The sequence below is a fragment of the Anopheles bellator genome, chromosome 2 (genome assembly GCF_943735745.2).
Source record: "Anopheles bellator chromosome 2, idAnoBellAS_SP24_06.2, whole genome shotgun sequence".
NCBI classification, from domain to species: Eukaryota; Metazoa; Arthropoda; class Insecta; order Diptera; family Culicidae; genus Anopheles; species Anopheles bellator.
The window spans coordinates 79,414,401-79,433,302 of NC_071286.1; the positions used below are offsets into that span (position 1 = coordinate 79,414,401).

At 50.9% G+C, this 18,902-nt stretch overlaps 2 protein-coding genes across 2 annotated transcripts; one reads left to right on the forward strand and one right to left on the reverse strand.

The window, feature by feature from the left end:
- Positions 1 to 5,147: 5,147 nt before the first annotated feature.
- On the forward strand, positions 5,148 to 15,194 carry LOC131211878 (RB1-inducible coiled-coil protein 1). The gene is made up of 13 exons (XM_058205541.1): positions 5,148 to 5,215; positions 5,304 to 5,503; positions 5,583 to 5,874; positions 5,968 to 6,451; positions 6,553 to 6,842; positions 6,914 to 7,100; positions 7,171 to 7,363; positions 7,439 to 7,661; positions 7,744 to 7,945; positions 9,266 to 10,465; positions 10,537 to 10,759; positions 10,845 to 11,353; positions 13,377 to 15,194. The coding sequence occupies exons 1-13, from the start codon at positions 5,148 to 5,150 to the stop codon at positions 13,686 to 13,688; spliced, it is 4,383 nt and encodes a 1,460-aa protein (XP_058061524.1). The 3' UTR covers positions 13,689 to 15,194.
- A 1,406-nt stretch (positions 15,195 to 16,600) lies between these two features.
- LOC131210455 (intraflagellar transport protein 57 homolog) lies at positions 16,601 to 18,040 on the reverse strand. Its single transcript, XM_058203708.1, has 4 exons — positions 17,723 to 18,040; positions 17,179 to 17,652; positions 16,832 to 17,117; positions 16,601 to 16,761 (listed from the first exon to the last, which is right to left on the reverse strand). Exons 1-4 carry the CDS (start codon positions 18,038 to 18,040, stop codon positions 16,601 to 16,603), a joined length of 1,239 nt encoding a protein of 412 aa, XP_058059691.1.
- Between the last annotated feature and the right edge of the window lie 862 nt (positions 18,041 to 18,902).

Here is an 18,902-nt window from a genome sequence, read left to right on the forward strand (position 1 = left end):
GCTTTTTCCGTTTCGTTCGAGTAAACATACACTTATCAAATCGAAACATATTGTTTTTAATTACACGGGGGGTGATGGGAATTTGGTTCGGTGTAAGAGGCGTGAAGGTGCAAACATATTTGAGCGCTATTTCCGGTTCCTTCCCGGCGAGTAGATACAGAATTCCTTACAGAATTACTGCCGAGTTACATTGATGCCCGCACAAAAACTAGGCCACTGTTTGCTTTCTTCGATCAAATAGTCGTGTTCTGGTGCACTGTGATCTAATCGTTCATGAAATATGCATCAGAGTGCACATTGGCGGCACATACCATGTTTCGTTACGTTGTGTAATGGTTTTTTCAATCTGCCATGAACGTGTTTTCCCCCTAATTTACGGCCAAGTGAGTGTACGATAAAATAGCAAAAACAAATAGTAGACCCTGTCCAATCTCTCCCGCTCTCGCGCACACACAGCCCCGGAACCCGGAAAACGGCTTTCGTAATTATTCAACACCCAGTGCCAGTCAATGGTCCAATGTCAACAGTCGCTTCGAAAATCGCCGACCGCCATGCTTGGGGCAGTGATAAGCGCTTGTTGTGAACGGTGCTGTGTTAGAGAAAAACTCGACAGGAGTGAACGAGACGGAAGTACTGATCGGTGTGGAACGGTGTTTTCTGGTGGAAGTTGTTTTGTGCATTTTATCTTATCGTGAAACAATACCGAAAAGAGTGAAGTGCTTTCATCCATACTGCCCCAAGAATGCCCCAAATGTGTGCCGCGTGCGTGACTCACGGAAGTGAGTAAAGCTGGCTGCGCGACCCCCGTCCCTCTATTGGATAAAGACGGACCACCCAGACCACTACCGTGGTGATCGTGCCGAAGTTTGACGCAAACAGTAGAAGGTCTGTGGGTTCAAGGACCATCAGCAGGAGCGTGCGATCAGAGCGCGAGAATGCGTAATGAGTTCACAGCTCATGGGAAAACCGGACGTGTGACCGAAATTCGAGCGGATTGTGATTTTGACGCACGCTCTCTTTTTGTTCTGGTGGAAGGACACATCGCATGTGACCACTAGAACAACGGGCGATTCACCTGTTTGTGTCCATTAAATTCGGTTCGGTTCAAGCGGTGCGACCATCATTTCAGAGTCGGTGCAAAGGTGGCGCGTCAATTAACTACTTACGCACTGGCAGCCGTATTGGTAAGGTTGGCCACACACCGAATTGTTGCGAGCGAGTTTGTGCCTCACATACACATTCATGGAGTGGTCGATCGATCGATGGAGAACGAGACGCGCAGAACACCACCACAAACCACGATCATCTGTTTCCTTGGTTGACGAGCGACGATACTGCTATTGGTACCGGTGGCATCATTGTGGGAACGGCTTGATACTATCGCCCCCTCGAAGGAACGGCGTGGTGAGGAGGCTGTTTGTTGCAGTGTCACTGCCGCCATGGGCTAGAAAATACCCGACCATCATGCGCAATTTACTGTAACACGAACCGTGGGCTGCTGCCTAGTTAATGACCAGGCGGTGGTGGTTAAAACGAAAACAAGCCCCCGGAAAGGTGAATCTTGAGAGCGCGTAATAGATGGGTTGTAGGAATTTTCTCGTCGTTTTTTTGTCCTTCCAGCCATATTTAATGGGAGACTAGAATTTTTAGCTCGATGAGACCGCGCCAGCGGAAGCATGCAAATTTTCTAAATTACCCATTCGCTGCCCCCAACATCGATCAACGATGCGGAAGATGATCTTCGTCGAGTGTTGTCCTTCACCGCATCGAAACAATGCAAGGAATTTTGCACTCTGCTACCTACAGAGTAAAACCATATGCTCGGTGGGTCTATTTCGAGTGTTTGGAGGCCAACCGACCTACCCGAGCGGGGAGGGTTAACCAGTGTCTGCTGGTGTGGCTGACGGTCAAATCAATCTTGGGCTAAAGAGTTGGAAAACGTGTTCCGCTATTGCAAGACCTCCGACGATCAGCTACCGGTATTCGCTGGCGCCAAGGATCGTTACGATTGATGAAGTGCCACTGGAAGCATGGTTCCTCGTTGGAGTTTGCCTGTGTTGTTCTTGAACGTTGGTGGGTAAAGGAGTTCCCGATCGGTTCTTGTCTTTTACATTCTAGCCCTTCATTCAATCGGCATTCGACCCATTTACCATGAAGTGCCGAAATTTCTACGGTGATAAGATGGACGATGACTGTGTGCGCGAGGGAGCTTGATGTCGACGCACTTTCCGTCGGGCCTGCCGTTATCTCGAGCGTGAGTGTGCACCACATTCTCTCCACCATCAACCCGCGGTGGCCGAAGGTGGTGACGACGACGTAAATAATCTTTACGACATTTAGGCTGATGTCGTGTATGTGTGGCGAACGGGCTTCTACTGTTGTTGCCTCAGCTGCCGGGCTGTCCCACTCGTCTATCTGTACCGTGTGATGTTTACCTCTTAATTCACGCCGTCTGCGCCTGCGGATAGAGTGTGCCCCGGTTCCGTGTGTGCGTTGGCCACAATCGTCCGTGCATCGATCCTCACTACCCGCCACAGTCCATCGGGCACCGTAATTAGGTCAGTGGGGAGATTGTTTTGCGTTGAGGTAGGATCTCCGGTCCACCACCTACCAGTAGCCGTTCCCGTTCGTTCCCGTCCGGCTCGGTTGGGTGGGGTCGGATTTTTGTTATTATTTTTGTCCACACGTCCGTATCTCGTCGCTCTCTCGCGTGGGTCAGATGTTTTCCCCGTCGAGTCGCCGAGGCCACCACACAACTGGGGACGGGAATCGTATGGCGTCTAATGCGTAATTTCACCCACCACCCTGCTGCGCACGGGCGCGCACGTTTGAGGCTGATCCTCCCGTTGTCGTTGTCGATGTTTCCTCTTAGGGCACGGCCCGTGCTCCTCCTCCGTAACATGAGCCACTATCAAAGCGGGACCGCGTGGCCGATTATCGTGTGGTGTGGGGAGTGGAACTTTCATGAACCGTAACAAACATGGGGATGGCATGACGTTTGCGTAAAGATCGTATCGTGCGCTATCATTGCCACCGTTTCAGATTGTAGAAAATATCGGCAACTTCGGAACACTGATTCGCGGGGCGGTTCATGCAAATTGCAGCGTACCGTTTTGGGTGTTTCTTGGCGCACCGTGATCGGAATAATCAGGCGTCGCGTTTGGTTGGGCAACACCGTGGTTGGTAAGCAAAATGGCAAGATTAGAATGCGGCGGTCAGTCGACACCAGCCGGCGGAGAGTTATTTACCAACGGCTTCTAATCTGACATTCATTCCACAGAATCCATCTCAAGTGCAGCAAACGTGACAGTAGCAAGCAGGAAACAAAGACTTGATTGACTTGCGCCGGTGGGGCGGTCACAGACGAAAATAAACCGCACTCTACTCAGGCGCCGCCCTTAGTGTGCATCGGGGTCTCGGCCACTCGGCCCTCCTGCTCGTAGACACTAGTCGTCGCCGCGACTTGCAACTTTGTCCACCGGTTCCGGGGGGAGATTGAAAAGCGAAAATCACGAGAAAAACAGTAACATGACGCGTGATAATGGGTGAGGAGCCTGCCGTTCCCGCGGCAAGCGAGTATTAAAACGTGACGCATGGAGTGTGACAGTAGTGTGGCTGCGGTGAAAGGGAAGACGAGCTTCAGCTGCGGCAATCGCCACCACACAGCTCCCACGAGGTTTAGCCGAAGTGCTCGCTCGGATGGACGTACCGTCAGTTTACTGTCCACCAGGGAAGCTCCCGGTTGGTAAGGGGATTAGTGTTCGAGAGCCTTGTTTTGATATCAACCGGCTGGGTACGCGCGAATGTTACCAAGTGACGTTACCCCGCGGCGAACGAATTGTTGTCGGCAGTTGAAAATCTGCGTCTAGACGGTAGACGACACGTCAGGATATCTGATTCTGTTAGGCTGCCCGTCTTCGTAGGGTATAAACTTGTTTTTCTAGATTGTAGTTTGTGCTGATTTTCATTATCAATCGCTCGGCTGTAGTAGGAGTCACAAAGTGGTTGTTTTTAAACTGTACTGTCTCATGGCGCGAACCGTGCACAATGCGGGAAAACAAATATCTCTTTACTCGAATGCGGGGGTCTCAGTCTGGGGGTCTGAAGGGGTTGCGGTTTGATGCGCCACTTTATCTTCCCCACCGTCTCATCCCGTGGGGAATGCTAATGCGCAGTGCAGGGCAGACCGACAGGCGGCAACATTATTGCAACGGCGGTGGCGGCCGCAGCGCTGTTCCCGAGGGTGTGTTGGAGCGACGATCGCGATTGGCGTTGCATTATTTTGACGCTCGCGCCTTGCACCGTCATCATCGGCTTGATGATCGCGATCGCGATCATGTTGCTTAGCGCGAGCGTTGTGGCGGCTGTGGCACCATGCAACAGCCGCCGCGGGAAAAGTGGGTGAAATGAAACGGCTAAAAATGCTCTTTTTCCTTCCTTTTCTTTCAGCCGCCGCGTGACGATCCCACGAGAAAAGAACGGAACTAGTTGATAGTGCAGAGCGGGCGAACATTACATTGCCACAGAAGGACAGCGGCGGCGTGGTCATGATAATACCGGAGTGAAAGCAACAGTCACGCGGTGCGATCGACCCCAAAACCGACACGCGTGTGCATTGATATTGCAATACAAATAATATTAGTCGTGTGGTGACCATGCGAGCCGCGAGGTCATCGATACTGCCATAATTGCGTCGCGGCAACGGGACGCGACGGACCGACTGACGATCGGTGGGTGTGTGAGTGTTTGGAGTGTGCAATCTAAGGAAACGCGTGCCAAACAAGTATTGCGGGCCACCGAACGGAGAACGCGTGTTTGTTTATGAGGGAAAGACGACACAGGAAAGTACAGTACGAGATCAGTGATCCACTGCGCGGGTGACACCATTCGTCCCTTTCGGTTCGTCCCTTTCGAAAGACCTCTCCGAAGCGATCGACTCGGAGTGGTGTCCGAAAGGGGAGCGGTGGAGCGCATTTTGGATAGATGAATGCGGCCATTTGGTGGGATAGGAGGCGCGAAGCAGGCGTGAGACGGTTGGTGGAGGCGACCGTGGTCCAGAAGGGCGGGCTCGAGCTGCGCTCGGAGTCCTGTGGCAATTGATCCCCAAATTGGGAGCTGGTAGCTGCTAGTGGTCCACACAGAACAACATGATGTATGTGTTTCACGTGGACCAAGGTCGCATGATGACCTTCGATATGAACTGGATGTTCGAGGAGTAAGTTGTCGGCCGATCACCCAACACACGGGTAGCATTACCAGTGAGAGCAGAAATAATTAATGATCTTTTTTCGGCTTTTTTGCAGCATCCGGAAGCTGAAGGAGGTGATCGAACGCCATCATGCGATACCGGCCCGCAGCATCGTGCTGCTCGTCAGCGGTGGCGAGCTGCTGGTGAACGATAGTCGCGTCTGCAACTACGCCACCGGTACCGACACGAACCCGATCTACATGTTCAGCACCAACATCAAGGATCTGCCACCGGCTTCAACTGGGCCGAATAACAGTAAGTGGACCTTCCACACGCTCTTGCACCGGTAGCGCGGGGCTCTAACCAGAAGCTTGCTTCCTTTTACCCAACACAGCGGAAGTCGATCTGGCTGCGCTGGTGCAGAAAAGCCTGGAGCTTCCAGTGTCCTACCAGACCGTGGTGGCGCGCACCCAGTTGGCTGCCAAGATCTGCGAGATGGCACGCGAGGAGTTTAAGCGATGTGAAGCGCTGGTCCACGAGCAACACCTGCAGCAGCAGGGCTGGGCTGCGGTGGTCGCCAACATGGAGGACACGGTGAAGGAGTTTACCGAACGGTGTGAAAACTTCTTCCGCTACTATGAAGAGCATCTGCGGCAGCGAGAGGAGCAAAGCGACATTTTGCAGCAGTGAGTTTAGGCCTGATTTCCAACGCAAACCCTCTGTTGTACCCTTTTCCCTATCCCGTAAATCTTATTCGATCTTATACGATCTCACCGTAGCTTTGACAAGAATCTACAAGAACTAGCGGACATACCGATTCTGTCCACTTTGATGGAAAACGCGGAATCGCGCCCGTACGGCGTGTTTGACGAGGTGTTCCACCACAGTTCCGCGACGGCCGGTTCGAGCTCGGTCGGCAGTGCAGGTTCTAAACCGCCGTCGGCGAGCCAAGCCAGCGAGTCGCAACAGACATCCGCCACGAAGGCACTGGCTTCCGGCGAAACATCACAGCCCAACGAATCGACGACCGATGACACGCAAAAGGCGTCCGCTGAAGCAGAAGAGTCGGCCGGTGCCGCCACACTGACGGAAACGGAACGTGCCAAGGGTATTTCGCTGCTCGATTGGATATCGGCTTCCGAGGGCCAACTAACGCTCAAGCGGATGGCCGAAGAGTGTCGCATCGAGCTGGACAAGTTCGACCGAAAGCTGCTCACGACCTTCAACGATCGCATTGCCAAAGCGGTGAACATGTCCCAAAATGTACGTTCGATTGTTGGACGCACGGGAGGAAGGTCTGTGTTTCGCGGTTTCACTAATCTGCCAATTTCTCTCTTGTTTCGTTTATTGGTGCCAACCTAAAGAATGATATTAAGGTGGTGAAGGGCTTGGAGGAACGCCTGTGTGGTCTCGATCAGCTGCTGGCGGATGCGAAAAAGATCGTACAGGACCAGAACGAGCTGGCGCAGAGCATCCAGATGAATCAGACGCGCGCCAACATCCTCGGCGATGCGTCGATACTGCCAGATCTGTGTACGTCGCACCAAAACCACCTCCGGCTGATGCTGGATAATCACAAAAAGATGTTCGATTATCGTCGCCGCTGCACCGTGGCTAAGGATCAGCTGAGTGATAATATAACGAAGAGATTAGCGTAAGTGCTGCGACGGTGGCGCAAGGCAGGGCAACTCTTGATCGTGGCCCATTCTTTTTCCTACGTTCCAGGTACATTATAAGTGTGGAAACGAAGGTGAGTGAGCATGACAACTATATGCTGTTCTATCGGACGTCGCTGAAGCGGCTCCAGAAGCACCTCAGCATCATCGAGCAGATCCACATGGCACCGTGCATGTACGTAAGCGCCGTCACCGAAGTCGTTCGGCGTCGAATGTTTTCCAGCTCTTTTCTAAGGGTAAGTGGAAGGTGAAACTGCTGCTGCGGGCTGGCTCGCGTTAATACAGGTGTGCAACCTTTTCCTCCAGTGGGCTTCCGATTTGGCGTGCCGCCTGATGACGATACACAACGAGGAGGTCATGCGTCGGCAGGAGTTTACTGCGCAGTTCGAGGGCCACTTCCTCAGCAGCCTGTTCCCCGGAATGAGCGATTTGCCACCGTCCTACGCCATCCAGGCCCCGTCGGTGTTCGATTCTAGTCTACCAGCTTTGGATAAGCAGGGTAAACGCTGCTAGTGACCCTACGGAGAGGTGTACTGTCCCCCGCTAACAAGCAAATCTGTTTTTGATTCCGCAGATCTCGAGGAGCTGTCTCGCTTTCTGCCTGAGCTGACGGAACAAATTCCGCTACCGAATATAGCTTCTGTGATAGATTTCTTTCAAACACGATCGGTAGAGCAGCAGCAAAATGCGCAGCAACAGCAGAACAGCACCAACAGCACCAACAAGGACGACACTTCCGGTTCTGGAGCGAGCAAAAGCAATGACTCCCAGGATCCAGCGCGGCAAAGTAGTGAAAAGTAAGTGGTTTGTGTGGCTGTGCGATGTGGTAGTGGATCCTGGGCAGATTCTACAGTGTCTTGTCACTCTTCCCGATCCCAGGGTTCAGGTTGGTGCCGAATCGGAAACCGACACGGATGAGTTCGAGAAGGTGCACGACCAAAGCACCGAACGGCACGACGAAGCGACACAAGTCGGTGGCGGCGACGACGAGCACGCCGAGCGGAGCCTACCGGTCGCCACCTGCAGTGTGTCGACGTCGACGGAAACGGTCGAGAAGGTGTGCGCGGAAACACTGACAGAGGTGCGCTATAACGACACAATTCCTACCACTAACACTACTCTCACAGCGACTACAGCTAGTAACGCTGCCAGTAGCTGCAGTACTAACATTTTAACGACGACAACGACGACGAAGACGATGACAAGTGTAAAAAGCGCTGCTAGCGAAACCGGAACAGGGCCTGAGAACGGTTCCGTGGAGAGCGGCGAGCAGGAATTCAATGCCAATGACGGTCGCCGGACGGTTGACCGGAAAGTACGCAAAGCAGGACATCCGCCGCCACTCGGTTCCTGCTCGACGCGCACTTCCTCGTTTTCGGATCGCTCCAGCTCCCAGGAGCTGCTGGTGGTGGACAACGTGACGGGAGCAGTGGGTTCCACTTTTGCGTCACTGTTGACCACCGTCGGTAGCAGCAGCAGTGGCCGCCACCCAATGAAGTCACCGGGTGACGAAGGGGAATTTATCAATAGTGAGTTCTACATCGACGAATCGCTACCATCAAGTGCGACCAGCGTTGAGCGGGTTTACCAGCGCCAGCTTCAGCAGCAGCATCCTCAACTGCAGCATCCGCAGCTGGAAGTGCGTCAAACAGTTCGCGACTGTCTGGTCAGTGGCCGTGGCAGTTATGATGAGGGAACCATCATTTTGCTGCTGCAGGTATAGAAGATAAGAAAGAAGCGCCAAACAAAGTTCTCTAGGGCACGCACGAACGTCTTAACGGATGTACTGTTCGATTTTTGTTCTACTTTCTTAGGATTTACGGTGTGTTCTTTTCCATAGTATCGAAGCTAGTTCGTGTGTTTGTTTGACAATTTTGCTGCACCTTTATTTTGTTGCCGTTTGTTGGATTCGTTGCTTTACGGTTCTGTTCATTTTAGGGTACAGGCAGAACTGGACGAATTTGCTTGGCGCTGTTTTAAAGTAGTCAATAGATCGGATCCTGAAGTAGTATAAAATTCATGCCGTGAAGCCAAAGAACATGTAAAACTAAACTAATTGAATGATTTTTATTTGGCAAAGAAGGGTAGCATTTTTATTTGCTCTGATTTCATAGAGAATCAACTGTTTCATCTGTTTAAATGATGAAGTTAGGCCTTTTCGTTCATTTAGAGGGTATGATTTAGATGATGTTTGTGATTATTTATTCATTTGTTTCTGGACGACCACGAAGACTAAATCGAAAGACATTGCTTAGTGCAAATGGACGACCATTCACCGTTAACGATCACACGACGACCTCGACTTCTGGACGACTTTTTCAAACAATCCACATCAGTGTTCGATCCTCACAGCCGTTCCGACGGTTTCTAACTGACGCTATTACTCTCCGGCTGCTTGCAGGACAACCTTGGCAGCACGCGGCTCGAGGTGGAACGGCTGAAGGGGTTGCTGGGAAGTGTCCACGAGCTGACGCAGCAATCGATCAGTGTGTTGCGCGAGCAGCTGACGAGTGTGCGAACCGAATCCGACACGAATCGCGCCCAGTTCCAGGCGCAGCTGGGTGCCATCAACCGGGCGTGGACCGATATGCAGGCGTTGGCGCGTAACCGCGAGCGAGAAACGATCCAGCAGCTAACGGTCGATCACGAGCTAGAGATGAACGATCTGCGTAAAAGCATCCACCAGAAGGACGACGAAGTGCAGTCGCTTCGGGCGGACAACAGCACAATGAAGGCGAGTCACATTGCGACGGTGGCCAGCTACGAGCAAGAGAAGCGCCAGTTGAGTGACCAGATTAGTGAGATGCGCGGGGTGATTGATCGCCTGGAGAGCCAGCTGGCCGAGGCTGCCGTGGACCGGAAGCGGGCGATCGAGGAAGCGGTCGAACAGCTCGAGCATCGGCACCGTACGGACATCGAAACGCTGCGCGGTCGGTACAAGCTGATGGCAAGCGTCGACAAGTCACCGTCTGATACGAGCCTCGAAAAAATCGAGAAGCCGGACACGATCGATTTGGCGCTGCACGTACAAATACTGGGCCAAGCGCGGGAAGAGTTTGACCAGACATTGAAAAATAAAATCAAGGCGGCGGTCGAGGAAGAACGTCAACGGTGGGAGAGCAATGCGATCGCTGCCGGCGGCAGCGGAGCTGCTGGAAATCGGTTGCATCGTTCGTACACTGGCAGCGGTGGTGGTTCCCCCGGAACTACACCGACCGGTAGTGGCAGTCAGGATGTGTACAAGCGCATCCTGGAGGAAAAGGACCGGCAGCTTGAGGAAATGCGGGAGAAAGAGGCACTGTTGGTGCGTGAGAATCGGCGCATGAAGGAAACGATCCAATCGCTGACGGATCCGGAGTTGAGCCTGAACGAGACCAACTATCGCAACCAGCTCGAAACGGTCGAAGCCGAGCGGCAGAAGCTGGCGGATGAACTGGTTTGCCAGCGGCACACGGTTTACGCCCTGCGCCAAGAGCGACAATCGCTGGCCCGTGAGTTTGAGAACCAGCGAAAGGACGCGGCACAGTTGGTGAGTTGCAGTGAAGGTGACACCGTGACGTTCGTCTTTAACCCGGCGTACACGCAGTACACGATAGTGCAGGTTCGTTGCGATCACTAGACACGTATCTGCTTTTCACAGTCGCTAATGAATGGTTGCTGGGTCTTTTGCAGGATTCCAAGTTTCTCTTCTTCGTACACGAAAGTAGCTACGAGGAGCTAAACCTTCAGCCACTGGTACCGGGTGTAATCCCGATGGTCTCGTTTGGCATCGGGACCGTGGTGTACAAGGAGTTCTGCCATGCCCGGCGGGACGACAACCGGTATCGGGTAGCGCGGGGTACCCAGTTCTACCGCATCAAGCTGAAACCGATCAGTCTGCAGAGGAAAGGCAAAGGTTTGTTGCGCTCCTTGCGTGTGGTGATAGTCAGTTGAAACCACTTTTTAACGCGGTCACTTCGCCACTGTTCTGTACCTTGTAGGTGGCCGTTCATCGTCGAGTAAAAGTAGCTCCGGTAGCAGTGGCGGCGTTGTAGTCAACGCGGAGGATCCTCGTGCGCCACCCGCCACCGTCACGATTCAGGTGAACGAGAGTAGTGGTACCGACGGTACGCGTGTTACTACGGCCTCGACCACTACGCCCAGTAGCTATGCCATTCGACTGATTGATTCATTCGCACAAACGGAAGTACCACCATCGATGAAGATCAGATCGCCTGGGTCGCCGGCTGGCGAAGGAAGCAAATCACCGACAGGATCCAGCCGCGATATGATCGATTCCGGTGTGGTGGACCAGCAGCGCAGCAGCTACCGGGAGCGCAACGTCAGCATCACGGACGAGGACGACATTCCGCCGGTGATCGGGTCCGACGGAAGTATCGATCGCATTCGCTATCAGAGCGTCTGCGAAGAGGAAGACCCGGACCGGCTGGTCGACGATGGCGAGGAGCTGGTGGCCGAAGAAAGCGGTGGCGGTGGCGGCAGTGCGACGGTAAATTTCTATTTGTGATAGTGTTTCGTTTCGTCCCTTTTCGTTTCTTGTCACACTCCCAGCACTGTCGGTTCGGTTCTGCTCGGGATGAGTGACCTGTTTAGAAGACGGAAGAGGGTGCCAGATGCGTGTAACCACTCGTAACCATCACTCATATTTCGTCCACGCTTACTCGCCCGGCCGCCGTGGCCAGTCTAAGTCCGATTCATTTCATCCATGTAACATTTTGCTCCGATTTTTAGCATTGGGAAACACAAGGGCCACGAACACGGCATATTACACTTTTCGGCCCTAGTGTCAAGTGAAGGCGCGTGCATCGCCACTATCGTTCTCATCCCACGGCCACATTCATCATCACGCATCATTATCATCATCATCCAAAGCATTTTCTTTTCATGTCACACTACGTTCGGAAATCGGATTTCTTCCACATTATGCTTTATTGTAAATGTGCCAGTGATGTAAGACGTAGATGGTCACTTTTCTTAGGTTTCGTTGGAAAAAGTACGATCTTCGAACTTTGAACTTCACATTTTCTGTTTTAATGTTTTGCAATCATCTCCTCTTACAATTCCTAGCTTATCGCACTATAATAAGGACTGCAACATGCTCGAAATGCTAAATGCTCTACATATTTAAGTTCATCCCAAATCATTAACTGTATATTGTTTTGCTAGAAACCGTTCTAGTGCCTAAATGTGTTCGCTCTTTCAATTAATTTTTATTTGTTCCGATTTTTATTAGAATTTTGTTTTAAATTCGTAGTTTACCTGCTTGGCTTTTGGTGCTCACGTAGCCGAACACTTTGCAAACTCCAGCATGGCTGTGGTTCTGTGCACGCTATTTAAGTTCGATCGCTTTCCCTCACAACACCAAACAGTGCTAAAACATTTCACTTTAGGGCTCCCTGGGCTGCTGCTTACTATCGCGGCCCATTGCTTGACTCCAAATGGTTTAATACTCACTGACGATGATCCTCCTTCGGTTCTCTCCAGTTGATGCTGCTTAAAGCTTTTCTACTTCTCAACGGCGACGAGGAATGAAGAAGGATAAGCATGATGATGATGATAATGATGTGGGAACACGTGATGATGCATATTTAGGTGGTGTTGTTCGATGATAGGGTGTGATAGGGTGATAGTAGCGTACCGAATTGTTTCGACCGAAAACAAAAGAAAAGGAAACCAACCATTTTACAAACACGCGCAGCTTTCATTTGATTTCTCTCAGGTGATCAGGAGGTGACACAGGACACAGGGCTGTGGGGTGCAGACGCAAAATGAATCAAAAAGTGAACACTACTGTGCTGCCGTGTGCGGTGCATATCGCGTAGTTGCAGGTGACTCACGGTTATTTGGGGGACCACACGCGTGGCCGGACCAGCGGGAGCGGAACCGAGTGAAGTTTTTGATTTAGAAAAGGAACGAAAAAGCGAACAGAAGCGTAGGACGGGCCGTGTTGAGCAGTGCTTAAATCCGAAAGGATACTGAACGGATAACAAGGTAGTTTAAATAAAAAACAATGAAATTATTCTAAAAACATTACATTTCTTTCTAAAATCACAATGTTCTGCACCCGAACTGGAACGATGTTTGGCTTTCCTGATTGTTTTTGACCCATTAGCTGTAGATTAGTCCGTTTCTTTGGCATTCGTGAATGTGCCAATATCTGAGATTTGTATTGTGACCATCAATCTCGCACTGCTTTCAATTTGTTCTTCTAGAAGACCTTCTCTGTTCCTCTTAGTCGCTTTGAATTTCATCTTCTCCGCATCTCAGGTGCATCTTCGCCGTGGCGTTGTTCGGAGATCGATCGCTGCGTTGTAAATATCATATCTAAGATTATCGACATCATTCATCACATCTTCATACGAACAGCATAAAACCACGAAAAACACCACAAAGCCCTGTTTACGGCTTTGTAAACTAATAGACCCGGACAACAACACTAGTGCCAGCCATCATATGCCACAGCATTCGCTCTTTATCTCTCTATCTCTCCCTCGGTAACATCTCCACCACAGGTCATTCTGTCATGCTACACAAGCGCTACTGACACCTCCATCGTCACCATTCGCACCGGATTGGCGGCATCGATGGGTACCGACTCGATGAGCGCCTCGGAACTGAGCGGTGGTGACTGTGTGGCGGATCACCCACAGAACCACCATCTGCTTTACGCTACTAACAATCCGCCGACGATCGCGGACGATGTCAGTGATTCGGCCGACTCCGAGTATCGGTCGCTGGAAGCGAACGATCAGGACGATAGTGACAGTGCGGCGGCTCCGCTGCCGACGACGACGACGAGTACGGCCAGCAGCAGCGAACCGTAGACACGCCTCTTCTACGCCGCGGGGTGAGGGGGTCGATCTGTCGCGCCGACACGAACGCCGACTGCCAAAAAAGGGTCACGGGAGGACATGGCACAAACCCACGTGTTCACGTGCGCTGCCCTTCGCTAGACTGAGATAATTTTAACTGTTTTCGCCACCATCTGACGATCGATTGATCGGCGGCAACAAGAGAGTGTGCTTTTGCGAGAGTGTGCGTCCCTGCGCCTGTTTCTGTGTGGAGCTCTAACGTACTAATTTGCTAAAAATTCCAACCGATTGCAGTTTGCAGTTGTGGGCAGCTTGGCAAAACGGCGTCGCGAGCAATACGTTCGTTCATTTCTGTTCTTCGATCATTTGTTTGCTGTATTCTACTTTCCATTCAAATTAAAAAGCTGTATCGTATCGGCCTGTTCGAGGAACTAAAGCTAGCATAAACCCAATGCGTCTTTTAATAATGCTTACCTGTAATCGGACGTTGGCACTCTAGTGGTCCAGTAGCCAAGTTTGTGTAATACTTACTCATTCTGTTCACAAGGCAAGGCGTAGCCGTATTTTCAAAAATCCTGTTGAAAGTATGATTTTATTCCGTTTTTGCATTGGATGTCTAAAGCATTTCGTAGAACGCGTTAGTTTAAATTTACTATCAACTTATCGGGGGTTAATTACTTGTAAATGGCCACCTTTTCGACGACCATTTTATAGGGCTTCCTGATTCAGTAAATCTTTGCACCTGTCAGGAACACTGAATATGTTAAAGTTATCAACCTAGAGCAGCTACACTACTAAATTCGTTTAAATTATGTCATTTAATGCTTGTTGTTGACGGTTAGCTTTTCATAGAATTTATTACACTATCGCAGTTCCACAATTGAATGCACATTGGCAGCTATAAGGAATCGAAGTTCCTCGGAATCGTAGCTTTCTATCCTGCTACATCAGCGCACTTAATGGCACTATATGCAGACAGTCGATTGCCAAACCATCCGCAAATCCGATCGGAAGTTACAAAGTCATTTAGCCCCTTTTTTGGATGCTGTCCTTCACTGAATTGAACTGGGAAAGGGATTCCATTTTCACAAAGTACTATTCCGCGACGTAGTCCACACATTATTTGCGCAAACGATGTCATACATTCATTCAATTACTTCTTCAAGCACACACATTCAGCACCGTCGACGGGTCGGCTAATGGCGGAGTGTTGACTCTCATTTATAAATATTGTACGTAACGTTTGAAACAGCCACATGGCGGAAGGCTTAGTTATTATCTGCTTGGAACAATTAAAGAAATTCAATATGATAGAATGCAGAATAGAAAAAGAAATCGCATTGATTAAACAAAATTTACTTCGAATTAGCGTTAAGCGAAACAGACCTAGAAATAAAACCAACTACAAAGGATACGCTTATGATAACCACTGGCTGCAGGGGACCTGAAATGAGATGCAAAGTGAAACGCAAGCGCAAGAATCATTCGTAGAACACGGAAACTGGTGATAAGGCACAGGTAAGAATTCTAATGTAAGCGGGAACTAAAAGGAACTGGAAGGAGCGACTTGATGCGGTGTTGGAACACCGTTTGACGAGAGCTGAACAGGAATTCGAATAGGCATTCGAATGGAAAGATTGTGAGGCAAACGCACTAGGGGTTAAGTCCGCGTTTAACGTTTAGGAAACGGTCGACAATGTTGTGTACATTTTCTACTTCAGTAAAAACGAAACTTTAATACAGTAGTGGTGTTGATGACAGAAGGAAACACAAAACTCCTTACACAGCAGTTCCGCAGCCACTCAACACTGTGTCAATCTTTTGCGGTGCGAGTGAGTTTCAAAAGCAAAAGCGCTGCAGGGTTGTCCTGTAAAAGTCCTGTAAAAGTTTTTGGGGGGACAAAAAATGTACAGCCACACGTAGGTTAGTAGGTTCGCTAGAATTTATGCATCGCTACTATTACTCCTATTGTTTATTACTATTGTTCATAGACAACACACACAAACAGCTGCTGCTACTACAAACTAGTGGACGTGATACGAGCTACACGAGTGAAGAGAACAAACGAACAAAACAGATTAGTAGATAAATAAAACCGATTCAATGAAAGTTTATATTTCCCTTGGTTTTCTTCCTTATCAGCAGCATCTTTGCGTTGCTTTCCGACGAACATGAACTCCTTTTTCGCCGAAATCGCACGAGTAATTACATTTTCAAGCAACACCGTACCGGGGAGATAAACGGGGACGTCGCTTGCCGGTGATGTACAAACGAGCGGCCGATCACCGTGTTTCGGATCGCGTGATCGCGTTCGTGAGGACCGTTGGGGAGAGCACAGCGGAGAAGACAAAAAAACGGAGGACCATCTATAATTGTATCTTCTAACAAGATCACGATCGTCGTCCTGCAACGACGCGCTGTCCGTGCACCGTTGCCGGCCCAATGCCTATAATTTCCCGGCACCGGTGCTCAACCGGCAGGACGGAGCCGTTCGAGGGTCCCCATTTTATGTAAACATGATGATTAGGGGTTTTGCTTGATCGCATCTGCTTCGGTTCTGGCTGAGACCTGGCTGCCCCGCTTCGTTAGTACGCAGGGTGGCGAACGGGTAAGCGAATTCTTTCGCCTCCAACAAGCTACGAACCTCCGCGAAGCGGAGCATAAGATGCTGGCAGAGTCCACTTTGCCCGGGTTGTGTGTTGAGCGGAATATGTTTTTCTTTATGCCGGGTTGGCGGGAGAGAAGACAGCTTAAACAAACAATCTTGTTCCAGAATGCATATTTATGGCTCGTTTCGTGCGGCAAGGGAAGCAAATTATGTTTTAGGTTTATTTCGCAGATCGGCAAGGGAGCGGCGAACAGCTTTCAGCCGCGTGTGTGTTTTTGTGTGTTACGCGGGAATATTTTGAAAATCTTTGTTTTTTTTAGTGGGCAGCCATCACGAGAGAGTCGAGCTCCGCGTACTGTGCGCTCTGTTTGATGATTTCCGTGTTGAGCGAGTGTTCCATCACGCCAATCTTGATGTCCATCTCGCTTATTTCCTCTTTGATGCGAAAGATCGCTTTCTTGATGTTGATCAGGGGACCTAGAAAATGGGGAATTCCGCGTAAAAGAATAGAACACCTCGGAAGACACCGCCAGACCGGGACACTTACTGCCATCGGTCATTGAGTTGCCTCGCTGCTCCATCTGTATCTTGACGTTCTCCAGCTCATTGGTAATCTTGGCCAGTTCCTGCTCGTTGTTCGCCTTCTCCTGTTCGCACTGCTTCATCTGGGCGCTTACTTGGTTGTGCTCGATCAGCACCTCTTTGTACTGCACGATCAGATCCTTATCCTTAAGATCGTTGTTCAGGTGCTTCTCGCGGCTCTCGATCTTCTCCATCACGTAGCCAATGTCCGTTTGTAACTTCTTCAGCTGGCTATCCGTTTCTGCGGTGGCCTGTTGGCAAATGGAGTCATTTTAGAACAATTATGCGATCGATGGCGCTGCTGTCTGCTACCGTGTCGATGTTGTTCCGCAGAGTTCGCATCTGCTCGAGGTGCGCTCGCCAGTCGCGAGGGTCCGTCTTCACTACGACCTTCAGCTGGGGCAGTACCCGTTCCAGCTCCAACCGCCAGGCCTCACTGTCCGACAGTGAGTCCACCTTGTACTCGTCGCCCTTTTTAGCAGCCGCCGCAGCCCGCCGATTCTGGGACCGCTGGTCCGTGAAGCTCAGATCGAACAACCCGTTCCGTTCGTCCTCGCTCTCGTCACTGATGCCCGCCATCTGCTCCTCTTCCACCTTCTCCAGGATGATCTCGGAATCGTTCTCGATCAGATCGACCATCGGATCGTCCTCCTTGCGGCACTCGGGGCGTTTGATTTGGAACTTGGTCAGCTTGAGCGCCTGCGTGGCCAGGCAGTCCATAATGTACACGCAGATCGGTCCGGCCCCTAGAATCAGTCGGTTCGTCTGGAAGTCGGTCGGAACATCCTGTTCGAAAGTAAACCCCCCGTTAGTTGTGCGGTAGCAATCCGTATTGACCCCGCGAGTGCCAACCTACCATCTCCTGGAGCACCCGGATGATGCGCGAGATGACAATGTTGGGATCGTCAAACTCCTGCGGCTGGTCGAAGGTTTTACCGATCTTGCGTATCAACCAGGCGCAGATCGAGGTGAACATGAAGAACTGCTCGCCCGGGTTGAACGAGCGCAGAAAGTAGTACCGATTGATCTGCTTCATCTTCATCTCGCGCAGCAGCAAACGTTCGTAGTTCAGAAGCTTCAGCTTTTCCATCAGATCGTCCACCTGGAAGGACGACACGGACGAAATGCTGCCCTGGTCGCGCTCCATCGCCAAATTATACTCGTTGCGAAACATGGCTCGTTCTGCGGCGTTCCTTATACTTTGAACAACGGATTATTACTTTACTTGCTACACGCATTTAATGAAAGTTTCAAATGACGTTTCTGTCGTAAACAGCTGCCAACGTGCTGACTTTTGCCGTTGCTAAGCGCACGCAAACAGACGGAGCCAATGGTTACTAGGACGAAACGCTACGTGCAGAGTGCCGGGCTGAGGCCACACATGCGCACCACCGCCAGACGCCGCCAGAATCATGTTCCGCCTTCCTTTCCGCCTCGGCGTAAAGTAATTGTTGGTGGCGCACTTTCATGATTTCATCGCTCTTTCTCGGAAGATCGTAAACAGTGCTCCACTAATTGGCAAGTATGCGGCGTGCGCCCTCAGTGCCTGCACCCCTTTCCGGGACCCTTTTCTTCGGTGTCCGGACGAGGTGTCAAACACACTGGCTGGCTGGCCGCTCGCCGCCGCCAGGCAGTTCCGAAACCCTTTTTCACCTCATATTAAACGATTTTTATGTCTCAATTACACGCTGCCAGGGAACGCCGCCATTAAAAGAAAGGCGACGGTGTTTGTATAGGAAAATAGTGATTACGCTGCCGAAAGCGTGACCGGTCGAGAGCTAATTAAACGGCCACACCGGGGCCATGTAGGGATCGTGTAAGCAGCGACCGTCCTGTAGCAGATCCCGCCTAAATGGGCTGCAAATTACAGGTTGAAACATCGGAGGGGTCCTGGGGCGGGCTGGGTCGCTGGCCACCTTTTGAATGATGATTTTCAATACGCAATAAACACACTTCCGCATCACAATGACCTTCGTTCTCTGGTGACGAGGTGACGAGAAATTGTGTACAATTAAACCAATTCCATCGTCCGACGG